Genomic DNA, 16,190 nt, shown 5'->3' with positions numbered 1-16,190 from the left:
CGAAGCGGATCCGGCTCGTTCACCGACAAGACCAAGAGTTGACGAGAAGATGCGCAGTCGAAAATATTGATAGTCAAATTGTAAGGGGTGAATCTTAAAGTAAAAAAATCTATGACACGTGTATGACCAATATCTTAAGTAAGAGAATCTGACGATCATGAATAAAATAACTTGTTTTTACTACCCAACGTGGTAGTATCACCCTTTAAGATATATGCTGATTTTTTCTATTGTGTTTATCAACATTTGTTTCTACAACTACCCAAGATCCATAACTAGATTTTGTTACTTCTACTAATAATTAAGATAATTTTCTTTTTGATAAGACTACCTTTTACAAATATATTTGAAGTTATAGGTAGCACAAGCCACCAGGCCGACAGCCCTAACCATGTTCTAACTCTGCGCTATGATTCCAGGATTTACTAATGTTTTTTATATGTGCACCCCTTTTTCCCTCTTTGTCACTTCTTTCTTATATTCGTTTATGCTTTCGACCCAGCATTTCGTCCCCATTGAACTTGGATGAGCCAATAACCGTTGTGTGTGCCTTTGCTTACTGAGGTGGAATCAGGCCATGCCCGAAAGCTCATACAACGAAGCCCACATTCATTTTTTTTTTTTTAAATTTGGATATAAGTAAGGTTCCATCCTTATTATTCAAGCTCATATGGCAGACAATCTGCATTGGCTAATGAATAAATGGACAGATAAAGAAAGTGTATAGGAAAGTGCAGATCACACAATTTGGCTTTTCGGAAGTACTTGAACACTTCAACAATCAGTAATCTGGTCCTTAAGAAGTAATTTTAGATCATAATCAGAATGACAAGCGAAGAATAAGATCTATGCTCACAGACGCACATAATGAATAAAATGTATTTTGACCATTTGGATGCATGAGATCCCATTCTTTCTGTGCCATTTCCATTTTTATCTTCAATGTCTCTGCCCCCGCTTCTTTACTGGCAATTTGTTCATCCAGTTGCTTGAGCATAGTGTCTTCCATTTGTCTCCTTTTCTCGAGATTTGCCTGCAGATGGCAATCATTTATATATTTAGGTTATGTTTGTTTGAACTTAAAATTAAACACTTAAAATTAAGAGCTGAAAATTTGATCATTTAAGAGAATAAGTGCTTAATTGGTTAAGTCAAAACTGTTAGATAAAGTTAAGTGTTGAAAACTTATAGTTTTCTAGGGTTATATTTATATTCTCCCCAATATTTACTTTTTTTACAGTTTGACCCCATATTCTTTAATTCAATTACATAAAATAAATAAATAAATAAATAAAGGGGAGAAGACAATATCGGAGATGGTGGAGAGGGAAGGGGCAGTGGCCCCGATTCCGGCCACCACCGGTCTCCTCCTTCACCCCCTCCCCCAACCCCCTCTCTCTCTCTCTAACATTTTGACATAAAATAGAGAATGGACCAGATTGCAAAATAAAAAAAGGTTCAGGGGTACCGCTGTAAATAAGCCAAAGGTAGCCCCTGCTGAGCGAATAAGCAAATATAGAGCTGAATGATTAAGTAGATTTTGGATTACTTAATGATTCAACACTTTTTTGACTGAATCATTAAGTTAAGTTAAATTTCATGTTATGTTATCAAACAAGCTTAATTCCATTAAGTGCTGAAAAATTAACTTCAGCACTTAATTGAAATTATCAAACACAATCTTAGTTTCATACTATTAACTTGAAAAAGAGACATAGTTCTTAGGCAATATACTATGAATTGTGCAACAATTATCTTTCCAAGCAAAGGCCTAGCTAGGAGTGGCTTCTTTTTCCTTCTTCAGGTTTCTCCAACATTTTATACGGACAGAAGTTAAGATCAGGAGACGACTCAGAAAGAGTGATGGCTACATAATGCTTCGGTAAATGTGGTGGAATTTTGGGATGTGGGGCTTACCTTGGGGATGACGCAGTCAATATCAGCAGCATAATTACAATCCTCGCAATAATAGACACCAAGTTCTGGGTTCCTGAGTGTCTCACACACGTCGCAGAATTGCTCCTCATAATCATAATGTTCATCAACAACTCTATCACGGAGCACCAGCTGATGGAAGTGGAATTCGTGTTTAGCAGAAGGGGGCAGAGGCAAGCAACTGAAGTGAAGATTATAGTTGCACGGAACACAGCGGTAGAAGTCAATCCTGCAGTAATCGTAACACACATTGCACTGTGCCCGGTAGAGTTCGCGGCCTATCTTATCGAAATAGGATAGGCTGTGCTCGTGACGCGGATGTTTTAGAGTTGGCCTTCTCATAGCACAATGTGCATGGAACTGGATCTTACAATAATCACAGCAATAGGTGAATCTCCGAGAGCTTTCCAGACATGCAAAGCAAGGATTGGACTTGTCGGGTGGCTCATTAGAAAGGAGGAGAGGATGCTGTGGGTGAACAGGGTGTTCTGATTCACGTGGTAACTCAGCACATGTTTTATGGATCATCATGTCGCAATCATCATCTGTACAGACGTAAACTAGACCTTCAGCAGGGCACTCGCAGCAGACAATACCGCCTGATTCACAATCATGTTCCTCAGTTAGAAACTGAATCCTCATGGGGTGTTTATGGAGAAGCTCACTGTTAAGAGTTAGTTCCTCTTTCGTAGCAGAGAGAGTTAGGAGAGCACATCCCACATCAAGGCCAAAGGGACATTCTTCACACTCGAATCCAAAGCCATCATGTTTAATATCATTAGAGCAGAGAGAGCACTTAAGATGACTTGGTCGGCAAATGAGAGGGTGGTCCGGATGAAGAGGGTGCACAATCTCTTGTCTCAACTTGGCACACAATGGGTGGAGCAAGAAAAGGCAGTCAGGGCAACAGTAAAAATCACCCGATATCCCTTCCTCGCAAACATCACAGGTCGCAAGAAGCTTAGCTTTAGCATGAAGAAATGTCAGTTGGTGGGGGTGGGAAAAATGATGGATCTGATCTCGCCTATCGTCTGTGCTACGACTCTGATCATTTCGAGGAGGAGGATGCATAATGGAAACAGCACAATTCACATCGAGAATGAAACCACATTCATTACAGTCGTATCCAAACCTACTGTCATTCAACAATACATTCTTGCCATCAAAAAGCAAGGTGAGCGGGTGCTGTGGATGGAAAGGATGATTCATTATCTCTCGGGGTGCCAGAGCGCATGATTCATGTAGAACGAATATGCAGGCACGGCAACCATAAACGCGACCAGAGATCTGCCAATTGCATGCCTCGCAACAAATCCAATTTGTTGCATTCACGTGGAAGGATGCAAGAGGATGCTCGTGAGCAAAGTGCTGAATTATCTCCTCCTCGTGCTCTTGCTCGTCCTTGTGCTCTGCTTCAGGAGGAGGGAGAGTTGCAGCTGCACATCCCATGTGCAGGTCTACTCCGAAGCAGAGACGACATTTATAACTATATTCATGAGATATAGGGTTTTCACACCCGCTACAGGAACTATACTCTCTTGAGGATATAATCGCCAGCGGGTGCTGTGGATGAGAGGGATGTTGAATCTCAGGAGGCAACTCAGCGCACGACTTGTGGAGGAAGAACTCGCAGTACTCTATGCAATGGTAGGCCGGACTGCTTGCACGGAGAAACTACAGATATAGCATTCCAAGCTGAAATTTTCGCTCAGCTCTTGCAGGACCAGGGCATGTTCATGGAAGGGATGCTGAAGAGGGCTGGGGGTATTAGCAGTCATCCTTGAGAAGATACACACAAAGAAGAAGAAACAACAACAAATTCTAATAGAGCGCCTCAGTCAGAACTAAAAGGAGCAGGTGAGTGTGATACTGATCATGTCCCAACCGCCAGCTAGCTTGGGTGCATTATTAAATATTATTAATTTAATATAATGGCCGACAACATATATTGGTCGACCGAAAAAAGACAAAAAGAAAAGAACAAAAGTCTCCTGTAAAAACAATTGATCTTAGAAACCCCGAGCTTCATGTCTTCTTCTCTTTTCTTTCATGTTATTGCTTCCGATAAATGCACTTTCCCAGAATTCGAACTTATCCTCCGTGTTGATGTTGCTGCTTCCTATTTAATTAACCAACAACTTGTTAGTCTTTCTATTATTTTTGAATCTTTCTCTCGACTTTCACATCTCATTCTAGTTTGCCCATTAACAAAGAAGGAAGTATAGCTCATGTATTAGTATCGATAGAATCAAATAAAGAAATGATTTCATGGCTACAGTTGTAGATTATGATTTATGAGGGAATAAAATAGTCAGAATCATCCTATTTCAGTAAAGCAGATGGAACGTCTCTTTGGACTCTTCACAAAAAGATTGCACGAGCTACTCGTCTGTAGACATTACTAGGCATGAAGTCTGTTCATTTTACACTATTATTGATATGAAAAATCAAACTTCTATGTTATATTCACAGAACATAGATGTTTGAGGAAATTTGGAGATTATTGATCATTCCCTCTCTTTCACCGACAATACCATCTACTTTTTTTTTCTTTTAATTATTAAAAGAGACTTATGGCTTAGTATGAGAAAAATAAAAATTCTAAATCTATTACATTTCTAAAAGTGTCAAGCTAATATTTGTGTTTCTCGACTTTTCATAATTTCCATTTTGAAAGTGCATATTAGAACTTATCGTTTTGGAAATACGACGGTTTCCAAACTAAGTAGTAGTCACGATAAAACTGGGAGAGTAAACTCAAAGTTTGCATGAAAATCCATTCGCAGCAATTGCCAAGAAAAGGATAGGATCAAATCGACAGTGAACCCACCTACAGAGAGACAAAAGCTATTTGATAAGTACATATGTACAATATACTTGTTAGTACAAGAAAGAGCATGGAGGGACTGCGATTTCATTCCCCACCCTGGGCTCCTTCCTTATTTACCCGAGCTCATCGGTGACAATCTGTATTGGCTAATGAATAAATGGACAAGTAAAGAAAGTTTATAATAAACCATGAGAGTGCAGATCACACAATTGACTTTTCAAAAGTACTTGAACACTTATTTCTAGTAATCTGGTTTTAGAAGTAATTTCAGGCCACAGTCAGAGTGAAAAGCGCATAACCAGATCGACTTGTTAATAGACGCACATATTGAATAAAATCTACTTTGACCAATGGATGCATGAGATCCCCATTAGTATGAACGATATGCCAAGAGAAAGCATTACGAGACTCCATGATCATCACCTGCCCAATTCTGCTTCCCCTTGCACCCGAGAGCTTTGATATCTCTCGTCTCTTTTTCTTAAATTCCTCCAGATTTTTCATTGACCTTTCCAATTTTTTCTTCAGTGCCTCTATTTCTGCTTCTTCACGGGAAATTTGTTCATCCAGTTGCTTGAGTATAAGGTCTTCCATTTGTCTGCTTTTCTTGAGATCTACCTGGAGATTGCAATGATTTATATTTAGTCGCCTCGTATTATTAACTCGAAAAAATATATAGTTCTAAGGCAATATAATGCGAATTGTGAAACAATTTTCTTAATTTCCAAACAAAGGTCTAGGACTAGGGGTGGCTTCTTTTTCCTTCTTCAGGTTTTTCCAATCATTGTTCCTTTCCTGGCCGGGACAGAAATTAAGATCGGGATGAGCCAGAGAGAGTCATGGCTAGGTACTTAATGCTTCGGAAAATGTGGGGCAATTTGGGTTGAATTATATGGTCTTTCAACGTTGACAAATTTCCCAACTTATTGATTAATTAAAAAGTAAAAAAAATGTTTTTTTAGACAGAGTGATTGGTTTATTTGTGCAAATATATATCTGAACAACCAATCCTAACATCTTCTAATCTATAAGATATTAATCTGGCAAGGGTGGAGCAGCAGAAATTAGTTGGTTCGACGTGCTACAGTACATAGGATATTTTGTAAAACATCGACTCTTAGGCACAAGAACCATGATCAGTTCACTGAATTGAAACAAAAAATATTGTAATATTAAAAATAAGATAACATACAATTTTCATGTGCAATGCACTAGTATTCTTACTAATAATTAATAAAAGAGCATGGATAATACCATCACGGAAATCGAACCTAATCAAATCATTTTTGTTATTGGGTAAAAGCATGTGTTACTAGACTAGAGTGTACTCTTTTTCTCGAAATCCATCTTTTTATAGAAGACCAAAACTACACCTTTTTCTTTTTATCAGTACAATTGGAGGGCATTATCTTTAAATATTCTAATACTTTTCTTTCCCCGATCAACGTGCTATAGTCGAATAATTGTTTAAGCAATCATTTGCATGCCAATCTCACTATCAGACTTTGGCATTGGGAAAATTCTATAGTCCATCAACCTATGTATCATCAAATTCTAGTAGAAGTTTTTTTCCTTCTTTAATCAGTAGATCTCTTGGTCACGGCTTTTTCGGTGGCAAAGCTATTGTACAAAGTTTGCCTCAAGATTGTTTGCAGTTATTTATTGTTCCGTCATTTTCATCTTGAAAAAACACCCGCTATTACTTATCCAAAAAGAAAAAATATGCGGGATTTTTTTTGGTTGAAAAAATATCAGGGATTTTTACGACTAACAAGAATCCGATTTTCTGCAAGGCAAAGCACCCTATCTAGATTCTGGAAGGAGAATGTCAACAAGAACAAGAAGATCTATCTTCGGATTGAGAACATTGCAAAAAAGAATGGGAGCAATCCTCTCCTGCTCAATTGGCACTCGCTTGGGGTTCTCGAACAAGGAAATGAAGTTGTACCAATTCGATGAACTATTTATCCAGCACTCTCAAGATTTATAAATTTTTAAAAAATCGGATAAATAGTTTGTCGAAATCATATCTGAGCTCAGAATAAATAGTTTGTCGAATTTTGGAGGCTCAGGTTACTGTTCTTGTTAGCATATTACTGGGATCTGATCTTCGACATGGTGTGAATTTTGGAAAGTGCAGATTAGAACTTATCATCATTTTGGAAATACGACGGTATCCAAACTAAGTAGTAGTCACGATAAAACTGGGAGAGTAAACTCAAAGTTTGCATGAAAATCCATTCGCAGCAATTGCCAAGAAAAGGGACAGAATCAAATCGACTGCGAAGAGAAATAAAAACTATTTGACATATACATAAGTACAATATACTTGTTAATAATGAAAAATACCAAGAAAGAGTTATACAGGACTCCGATTACAATCCCCATCCTGGGCTCCTTTCTTATCTATTTGAGCTCATGGGAGACAATCTGCATTGCCTAATGAATAAATGGACAAGTAAAGGAAGTTTATAGGAACTCATGAGAGTGTAGATCACACAATTGTCTTTTCAGAAGTACATGAACACTTATTTTCAGTAATCTGGTCTGAGAAGTAACTTCAGGCCACAATCAAAATGAATAGTGCAGAAAACAGACGCACTTAGTGAAGAAAATCTATTTTGACCAATGGATGCATGAGATCCCCTTTAGTATGAACGATATGCCAAGAGACAAAAATTCTGTCACGCACCAAATTCAAACATGAATTTTTTTTTCTTTTTCTTTTTCTTTTTCTTTTGAGGCGCGACCTTCCGCTAATTGCTGGATCAAGTCCAACACAAAGCGAAGCCTATCATATATCGCCCATATTTTCTAGTACAAGTCCAAAATTTAAACTCCCCATCTATGATAAAATTTCCTTTCTAATGCCAACGAGCAAATAGCTTAGTACATATCAATCTGAACTTTCCGTAATGACTGATAATATGGTATCTAATTCATACCTATAAAATCTCTTCAGGAATCTTCGGCACTTCAAATACGTCCATCCAGTGCAGTCTAGCCTCTCAATTTCATTTTAACTCTAAAATTGTGAGGAGAATATTAGTGAGTTCATTGCCTAGTAAGTAACTCATCACTCAGTAAGTAACCATGACTCACCTCTACCGGATCAAGTATCATATAAAATATATTTAAACAATTATATTTGTTCACTCTTTATATAGAGTAAAATTCATACCAATAACCTTATAGTCATAAATATAGAAATCTAGATATACGAATATTTCAAAAATCAACTAATAAAGTTATATTCAAAGAAAATCATACAATGGACTTTACACAATTAATTTAGTTCGATCAATAAATATTTTTCATAAACATGATAAAATGATCTCTTTAAAGATAATTCCAAATAACTCCATTCGATAGTACATATAAATGTATAATTCATCCGGTAGAAAAGGCCTCATAATTAAAAATCCGTAAACGATTAAAATCAAAATTTCATAATATAACTTCCAAAAATGTTCATATACCACATATCCGATAATTCCAAAGATCGATATGAAAATATTTATGCCCATTGCCTTTATACTACGGTCGCACTTCGTCTTGTCACACAGATCTTACCAGTTTTTGCCGACTGGATACGACCCTACCCGTTTTCGCCGTCTGGATACGGCCGTACCAGCTTTTGCCAGCTGGATACGGCTCTCCCAGCTTTTACCGGCTGGATACGGCCCGGATAATGAAGTATCGCAATACCCGATAAAGTAGTAGACACATGAGCCTTAAATATACCATAAACCCGGTAATTCACTTTCCAATAATTTTCATAACTTTCAAATAAATTATAATCCTCATATAGATATGCCAAACTCCAAATAGCTCGTATGTTGAAAAGAGACTTCACAATATAGATCACTTTTCTTTTAATAATCATAAATCGATACTTTATGTTGCGTTTGGTTTCATAGTAGAATTTTAAAATCAGATTTTGATTTTGAAAAAGAGTGGTATAAATGGAGTCCACCATTTGACTTTGTATGAGTTATGTTGTTTTATTGTGGAAAAAAGTGATATAAATGGGGTCCACTCTTTGACTTTGTATGAGTTATTTTGTTTTGTAGTGAGTAGAGTTAAGTTAGAATTGTGATTCTAAAATAACACTATGAAACCAAACAAGGTATTAATATCCGAATAATTCCCAATAATCAAAATAGTATTATACGCGTACTTAACAATGATTCAAATAATTATAAATCGATAGATCAATATCCGTAAGTTTGGTAGTTAAAATAGTTTGTTTAAATAATATTTTATATCAATAAATGTAGATAGTTGATCCTAATTTTAAAATCACAAGATCATTCAATAATATAGCAGTTCAAGAACTTTCATAAGATACACAAATAACATTTTAATATTTTGCAAATAATAGAAGTGAGTCCGCGTTACTTACGTGACTGTCCAGTTGCTTGCTCACACTTGAAGATCCATATCTGCAATAGGACCTTCAATGATGGAACGACCTCTTCCCGAGATCACTACAAGGGATATCCACCGTAGTGCTCCCATTCTCTCTCTCTCTCTCTCTTCCCGTGGACTGTAGCAGAAGGAATGAGATGAGCTGCTATCCATTTGTTGTCTCAACCGCACAAGGAAACCATTGAGAAATTGTCCAAATGCACGGTCTTTTTCCATTTCATTCTTGCCGTTTCTAAACTTTGCAGAAGCCTTTTAAGAAATGGCTTCAACTTGCCATCTTCAACTTTACAGTCTCCTCCATTTGGTCCCTCTAAAAGCTTTTTGTTTCACTTTGTCCACTGAACTTCCTTTTCTTCTAATTTGGTCCTTCAATTATTAACATCATGGCACTTGCAAGCACGGGGTATTACAAAACAACAACAAACAGAGCTAGCTGGGTTCATATAAATATTATTAATTTTATTTTATGTATAGTGGCCGGCAACATATATTAGTTGACTGAAAAAAGACCCAAGACATAACAAAAGCATCTGTAGATGCTAGCTATTAAATTAATAAATTAAAATAATTGGATAAAAGTCCTCGAGTTACCTTAGAAAGATTCTTTATATATAACCTAGAATGGGAGTGACGATGCACGTAGAGTTTATGAAAATCTATTGGGCTCAATGATGGACCTAAAAACTTTCATGGGCCGTTGTTGACAAATTGGACCTTTCACAATTTTACACACCACTACTGAACCGAGATTTATCTTCCCGTCACACTGTCTCTGTATGTTTTTCATTTTGTGACACACAGGTGAAAGCTTGAATGCATTAATCATGGCATTTCGCCTATTTTCTTCTCTTTCAAAAGATCCATAACAAGAAATCTTCGAAGACATTTGAATATCACATTGGTGTCCGCTTCAATATGTTAGCCTATGTATTCTCACCACTAGGATATGTAAACAAGAAGCATGCTCAGCGAATTGAATGGGGTCAAGTGGACTGTGGAACTCCGATGCAGTCCAGTGCATCTCCAACTGGAAATGACAACCCCTGCCCAAGATAAAATTTAGAAGAATCCAGGCATGTGTTTCTGATGGAGCTAAGAGCAGAATGCCCCTGAAAACTAGTGTAGCTAGTCCCTCGGTAAAGTTTGAAGCTTTATACAAGTGGTAATACGAAACTCCAAAGGCTGACAGTCTAGTCTTGAGGATATCGCAAATTTCAAATTCGCCCGTGTCTAGTGAATTTATCGGAACTTCAACGTCAGAGTGGTGAAAAAGAAAAGTAGCTAAGAAATCCTTATTGTGCTATCGAGGAGCAAAAGCAATCTCCGATGCTAGTAGGAAATAGATAAATGGATAAAATAACCATTAAATGATTAATGCCGAAGCAAAAGATGACTCCTCGGTATTTAAATCTAATAAATGATTGGAGGTATTTAAGTAATTTATACCTAACGAATTTGGGACATGTGTTGAGGTAAAATGCCAAACCATTTCCAAACCCTATGGGGTTTTGGTAAAAAATCCTTAAACCCTTCCCGTGACCTAATGGATAGAGCCTTTTAATGCCTCATTAGGGTTTGGGTGTATCAAAACCCATGAACATCCCTACCCCCAACACCCCCACACCACCCAAAACCCCTAAACTGTCACGCGTGGCTCACTCAATGCCCCCTCCCAGATTTAATATTAATAATATGTAATTATGATTTAATAATATTAATTAGTGTGGTTGAAAATTTAATTAATAGATTAATTGAGGGTTTGGATTAATTTAAGAATTGTATTAATTTTATGTAACATTTAATTAATAATTATATTATATTAATTAATTCTACCGTAATAAGAAATTGAACGAAGATGTCAGAAAAATCTTTCAAGTTTCAGCAATAACAATAATATTTCGTATCGATGATAATTGTCTTGAACGAAATTAGCAAAAAGTATCCACATTAGAAAAAAAAATCATTTACTATTTAGAGATTTCTCATGTGCGAAATCCCTAATAAAAAGTACGAAGATTTTTTGCACAAGAAGAACATTCTTTCATACCGAAAGATTTCTTATACGAAAAATTTTTCGGACGACATATATATCATTTTTTACTTTAGAATTTCTCTCGTACGAAACCCTAAATAGTAGTACAAAAATATTTTGTAAAAGAAGAACATTATTTTGCACTGAAGGATTTCTAATGCGAAACTTTTAAATTAAAGTACAAAAAGTTTCCTTATGACATGTATATCATTTAGTACTAAAGGATTTCTCTTGTATGAAATCCCAATTAAGAAGTACGAAAATATTTTGCACAAGAAGAATATTTTTTCGTTCCGAAGGATTTCTATACGAAATCTTTGAATTAAAGTACGAAAAATTTTCCGGACAACATGTATATCATTTAGTACTAAAAGATTTCTCTTGTACAAAATATGAAGTAAGAGTACAAAAAGTTTTCGTACAAGAATAACATTATTTTGTAGTGAATAATATCTTTACGAAACCTTCGCACTAAAGTACGAAAGGTTTTTGTTTGTTATCAATATCATTTAGTATTGACGGATTTCTCTTGTACAAAATCCCAAATAAGAAACACGAAAAAATTTCGCCCAACAAGAATATTATTTCGTACGGAGCAACGGGAAAGACTGAGACTGAAGACAACCGACAGCAATACTGTGGGCAGCCAACTCCAGTTAAATGGAGGAAGATGACATAAACCACAGTCAGTTATATGAACATGCATGTCATGTGTGAGCGAATATATGTTTAAAATATATATATATATATATATATATATCGGCATTTTTCAGTGTCATTCACTGGGTCTACTAACTATCCCATTAAAGTAAGAACAGAGAGGAAGAGACAACTGATGAGTACCTAACAGACAGTTGATTGCAACTGCTGCATGACCACAACGCAGCAAAATGAACCTCAGCCATCAGACTCACATGCTAAGACTAAAAATGAGCTGAATGCCTGAATATGTGAACATAGAAGGCGTTCCCCTTGATCAGCTCAAAGACACAACCCATGGCAGAGCTTTCCCAAGTTGCTACTCTGGCTCTGGGCAGCATAGCATCTCACCGGCCAGGATCCGCCCTCATGCCTCAGCTCCACGGGATGGAATCCGGTCTCTATCTCTGTCCACCTAATGAATTCATTACGTATGCTCTGTGCAAAATATCAATAGCCAAGATCAATGTAGAAGGTAATGGTTCTCTTATCAGTGTTTCGCATTTTCACCGATCAGTTTTGAACTTTGTCGTTTAAAGCATGAAGGGAGATTATCATGTATTGACAGCTCAATAAATTAGCACAGAAGCAACATAAGCGAGAGAGCTTCTAGGAAACAATACTCGATGTTCATGCATCAAATGCTTATAGGAAATATTCGGTGTGCAAGTGAATGTAAGGGATGGGAGTATTAACTAATTACCACGGCTCCACTTTTCATGTAGCTTTGCCTCATTTGACCATGTGAAATGACCTTAAAATCTTTTCGCGGCTTCACGAGCTTGAGAAAAACTTGAAGGCAAAGACCGCCTTGTCTTTCACCTACATTATCCAATGATAATGACACTAAAGTACCAGCTAGTAAGTTAGTATACATTATTTTCATTTTCTTAACTTTCACCTGCTATCGTGAAATCATATATGTTAGAAATTGTTTTTGTATTAACATACATAAGAGAAAGTTAAAGGAAAAGAAATATATACTCACGTAATTCTCGGGGAGTGTTATTTCTTTTCTTTTGTCTCCGTGGCCTTGTGTTATATCTCGAAGGAAATAACAAAGAAGAAGAAGAAGGTAATCGAAGGAGATTCGACAGGTAGAGGAGAAGAGCAGAGAGAAGAAGAGGAAGACGATGAAAAGCAAAATTTGATATTTCTCTCCCGGTTGCCTTCTGTTTTCACGACAGTTTGCTGAGCTATATAAGGTGAATCTCTCCTTGTGATGTCACGAACCCCTCATCCTTACACCGCTTTCATTCCCCAAGCAAGAGCATTGCGGGACTTCAATTTCATTCCCCGTCCTGGCCTCCTTATTCATCCGAGCTCATGGCAGACAATCGGCATTGGCTAGTGAATACATGGACAAGTAAAGAAAGTGTATACGAACTCATGAAAGTGCAGATCACGCAATTGACTTTTCAGAAGTACTTGAACACTTTATATTTTCAATAATCTAATGGTCCTTAAGAAGTAATTTCAGGCCATAATCAGAATGACAAGCGCAGAATAAGATTTGCAAACAGACGTACACGGTGAAAATAAAATCTACTTTGACCAATGGATGCATGATTATCCCAAGAGAAAACATTACGAGACTCCATGATCATCCCCTGTCTGACTCTGCTTCCCGTTGCACCCGAGAGCTTGATATCTCTCGTCTCTCTTTCTTAAATTCCTCCAGATTTTTCATTGACCTTTCCAATTTTTTCTTCAGTGCCTCTAATTCTTCTTCTTCGCGGGAAATTTGTCCATCCAGTTGCTTGAGCTTAAGGTCTTCCGTTTGTCTACTTTTCTCGGGATCTACCTGGAGATTGCAATCATTTATATTTAGTCGCCTCATATTATTAACTCGAAAAAGAAATATACTTCTTAGGCAATATACCATGAATTTGTGCAACAATTTTCTTAATTTCCAAACGAAGGTCTAGGACTAGGAGTGGCTTCTTTTTCCTTCTTCAGGTTTTTCCAATCATTGTTCCTTTCAAGGTTGGGACAGAAATTAAGCTCGGGATGAGCCAGAGAGAGTCATGGCTAGCTACTTAATGCTTCGGAGAATGAGGAATGTGGTGGAATTTTGGGATGTGGGGCTTACCTTGGGGATGACGCAGTCGATCTCAGCAGCATAATTACACTCCTCGCCATAATAGACACCAAGTTCTGGATTCCTGAGTGTCTCACACACGTCGCAGTATTGCTCCTCATAATCATAATGTTCATCAACAACTCTATCACGGAGCACCAGCTGATGGAAGTGGAATTCGTGTTTAGCAGAAGGGGGCAGAGGCAAGCAACTGAAGTGAAGATTATAGTTGCACGGAACACAGCGGTAGAAGTCAATCCGGCAGTAATCGTAACACACATTGCACTGTGCCCGGTAGAGTTCGCGGCCTATCTTATCGAAATAGGATAGGCTGTGCTCGTGACGCGGATGTTTTAGAGTTGGCCTTCTCATAGCACAATGTGCATGGAACTGGATCTTACAATAATCACAGTAATAGGTGAATCCCCCACAGCTTTCCAGACATGCAAAGCAAGTATTGGATTTGTCGAGTGGCTCAGAAGAAAGAAGGAGAGGATGCTGTGGGTGAATAGGGTGTTCTGATTCACGTGGTAGCTCAGCACATGTTTTATGGATCATCAAGTCGCAATTATTTGTACAGACGTAAAATAGACCTTCTGCAGCCAACTCGGAGCAGACAATACAGACTGATCGATAACCAGGTCTCCCAGTTAGAGACTGAAGCCTCATGGGGTGTTTATGGAGAAGCTCACTTTTAAGAGTTAATTCCTCTTTCGTAGCAGAGAGAGTTTGGAGAGCGCATTCCAAATGAAGGCAAAAGGAACACTCTCCACACTTGAATCCAAAGTCATCCACATAATCAGGGCAGAAAGAGCACTTAAGACGACCTTCTTGCCAAATGAGAGGGTGGTCCGGATGAAGAGGGTGCACAATCTCTTCTGTCAACTCGGCACACGATGGGTGGAGCAAGAAAAGGCAGTAAGGGCAACAGTAAAAATCACCCGATATCCCTTCCTTGCAAACATCACAGCGGGCAGGAAACTCCGGTTTTGTATGAAAAGATGTCAGTTGGTGGGGGTGGGAAAAATGATGGATCTGATCTCGCCTATCGTCTGTGCTACGACTCTGATCATGATCTCGAGGAGGAGGATGCACAATGGAAACAGCACATTTCACATCGAGAAAGAAATCACATTCATTACAGTTGTATGCAAACGGAGGCTTATACTGGCATACATCGCATTCAATCTTACACTTGAGATCAGCAAGCAAGGTGAGCGGGTGCTGTGGATGGAAAGGATGGTTCATTATCTCTCGGGGTGCTAGAGCGCAAGATTCGTGCAGCACGAATATGCAGGCACGACATCCATAAACTCGACCGGAGATCCGCCGTTCACATGCCCAGCATCTGATATAATTTGGCGCATCCACGTGGAAGGATGCAAGAGGATGGTTGTGAGCAAAGTGCTCAATCATGTCCTCCTCGTGGTGGTCCTTGTCCTTGTGCTTCTGCTCGTCCTTATGCTCTTCTTCTTCTTTAGGAGGAGGGAGAGTTGCAGCTGCACATCCCGCATGTAAGTGTATTTCACAGTCATAACATTGATAGCGTTTACCACGTAGCGCGTTACGACACCCATAGCAGCGAAATCTCTGGCTTGAGCACGAGGAGAATACAAGCGGGTGCTGTGGATGAGAGGGATGTTGAATCTCGGGAGGCAACTCCGCGCACGACTTGTGGAGGAAGAACTCGCAGTACTCTATGCAATGGTAGGCCGGACCGCCTTTCACGGAGAAACCACAGATCTTGCATTTCAAGTGGAAACTTTCGCTCAGCTCTTGAAAGATCAGGGCATGTTCATGGAAGGGATGCTGAAGAAGGCTGGGGGTATTAGCAGCTTTCATCCTCGAGACAAAAAAACACAAAGAAGAAGAAGAAGAAGAAGAAGAAACAATAGATACTAATTGAGCGCCTCAGTCAGATATAAATTATTATTATTATTATTAATTAGCTGGGATAACAAATTATTTTTATTAATATAATTTAATATAGTGGCCGGCAACATATATTACTTTGACTGGAAAAAAGACAAAGACCAGCACAAAAGTCCAAAGAGAAAAGTGAGCAGCGGGGGGAGCTCCTGTGGTGGCTCCCCTCCGTTTAATTGATTTTTTTTTTTTGAACTTTTTTTAAAATTTTCTAAAAGAACAAGACGATAACGCTTTTAGAGTTAAACGGACCAATT

The 16,190-nt window shown here is 38.1% G+C and overlaps 2 protein-coding genes and 1 long non-coding RNA gene across 3 annotated transcripts; all 3 read right to left on the bottom strand.

Annotated features, from left to right (window-relative positions):
- Positions 1 to 757: 757 nt before the first annotated feature.
- On the bottom strand, positions 758 to 3,896 carry LOC116208263. Its single transcript, XM_031541609.1, has 2 exons — positions 1,918 to 3,896; positions 758 to 1,033 (listed from the first exon to the last, which is right to left on the bottom strand). Exons 1-2 carry the CDS (start codon positions 3,382 to 3,384, stop codon positions 821 to 823), a joined length of 1,680 nt encoding a protein of 559 aa, XP_031397469.1. The 5' UTR covers positions 3,385 to 3,896; the 3' UTR covers positions 758 to 820.
- Positions 3,897 to 11,994: 8,098 nt separating this feature from the next.
- LOC116208269 lies at positions 11,995 to 13,242 on the bottom strand. The gene is made up of 3 exons (XR_004157026.1): positions 12,916 to 13,242; positions 12,631 to 12,773; positions 11,995 to 12,365 (listed from the first exon to the last, which is right to left on the bottom strand). It is a non-coding gene; the product is annotated as an uncharacterized LOC116208269 (long non-coding RNA).
- A 100-nt stretch (positions 13,243 to 13,342) lies between these two features.
- LOC116208260 lies at positions 13,343 to 15,902 on the bottom strand. The gene is made up of 2 exons (XM_031541606.1): positions 14,020 to 15,902; positions 13,343 to 13,731 (listed from the first exon to the last, which is right to left on the bottom strand). Exons 1-2 carry the CDS (start codon positions 15,847 to 15,849, stop codon positions 13,531 to 13,533), a joined length of 2,031 nt encoding a protein of 676 aa, XP_031397466.1. The 5' UTR covers positions 15,850 to 15,902; the 3' UTR covers positions 13,343 to 13,530.
- Positions 15,903 to 16,190: the final 288 nt, after the last annotated feature.

The sequence above is a fragment of the Punica granatum genome, chromosome 5 (assembly GCF_007655135.1).
Source record: "Punica granatum isolate Tunisia-2019 chromosome 5, ASM765513v2, whole genome shotgun sequence".
Taxonomy (NCBI): domain Eukaryota; kingdom Viridiplantae; phylum Streptophyta; class Magnoliopsida; order Myrtales; family Lythraceae; genus Punica; species Punica granatum.
The sequence above is the reverse complement of the archived record's forward strand: the minus strand, read 5'-3'. Positions and strand labels throughout refer to the sequence as shown.

Excerpts from the sequence above, each read along its gene's own strand:
- LOC116208263 (XM_031541609.1), bottom strand. The coding sequence starts at position 3,384 with ATGGGATGTGCAGCTGCAACTCTCCCTCCTCCTGAAGCAGAGCACAAG. Across the intron at positions 1,034-1,917 it reads TTGACTGCGTCATCCCCAAG|GCAAATCTCGAGAAAAGGAG; the intron begins GTAAGCCCCACA and ends TGCCATCTGCAG.
- LOC116208260 (XM_031541606.1), bottom strand. The coding sequence starts at position 15,849 with ATGAAAGCTGCTAATACCCCCAGCCTTCTTCAGCATCCCTTCCATGAA. Across the intron at positions 13,732-14,019 it reads TCGACTGCGTCATCCCCAAG|GTAGATCCCGAGAAAAGTAG; the intron begins GTAAGCCCCACA and ends TGCAATCTCCAG.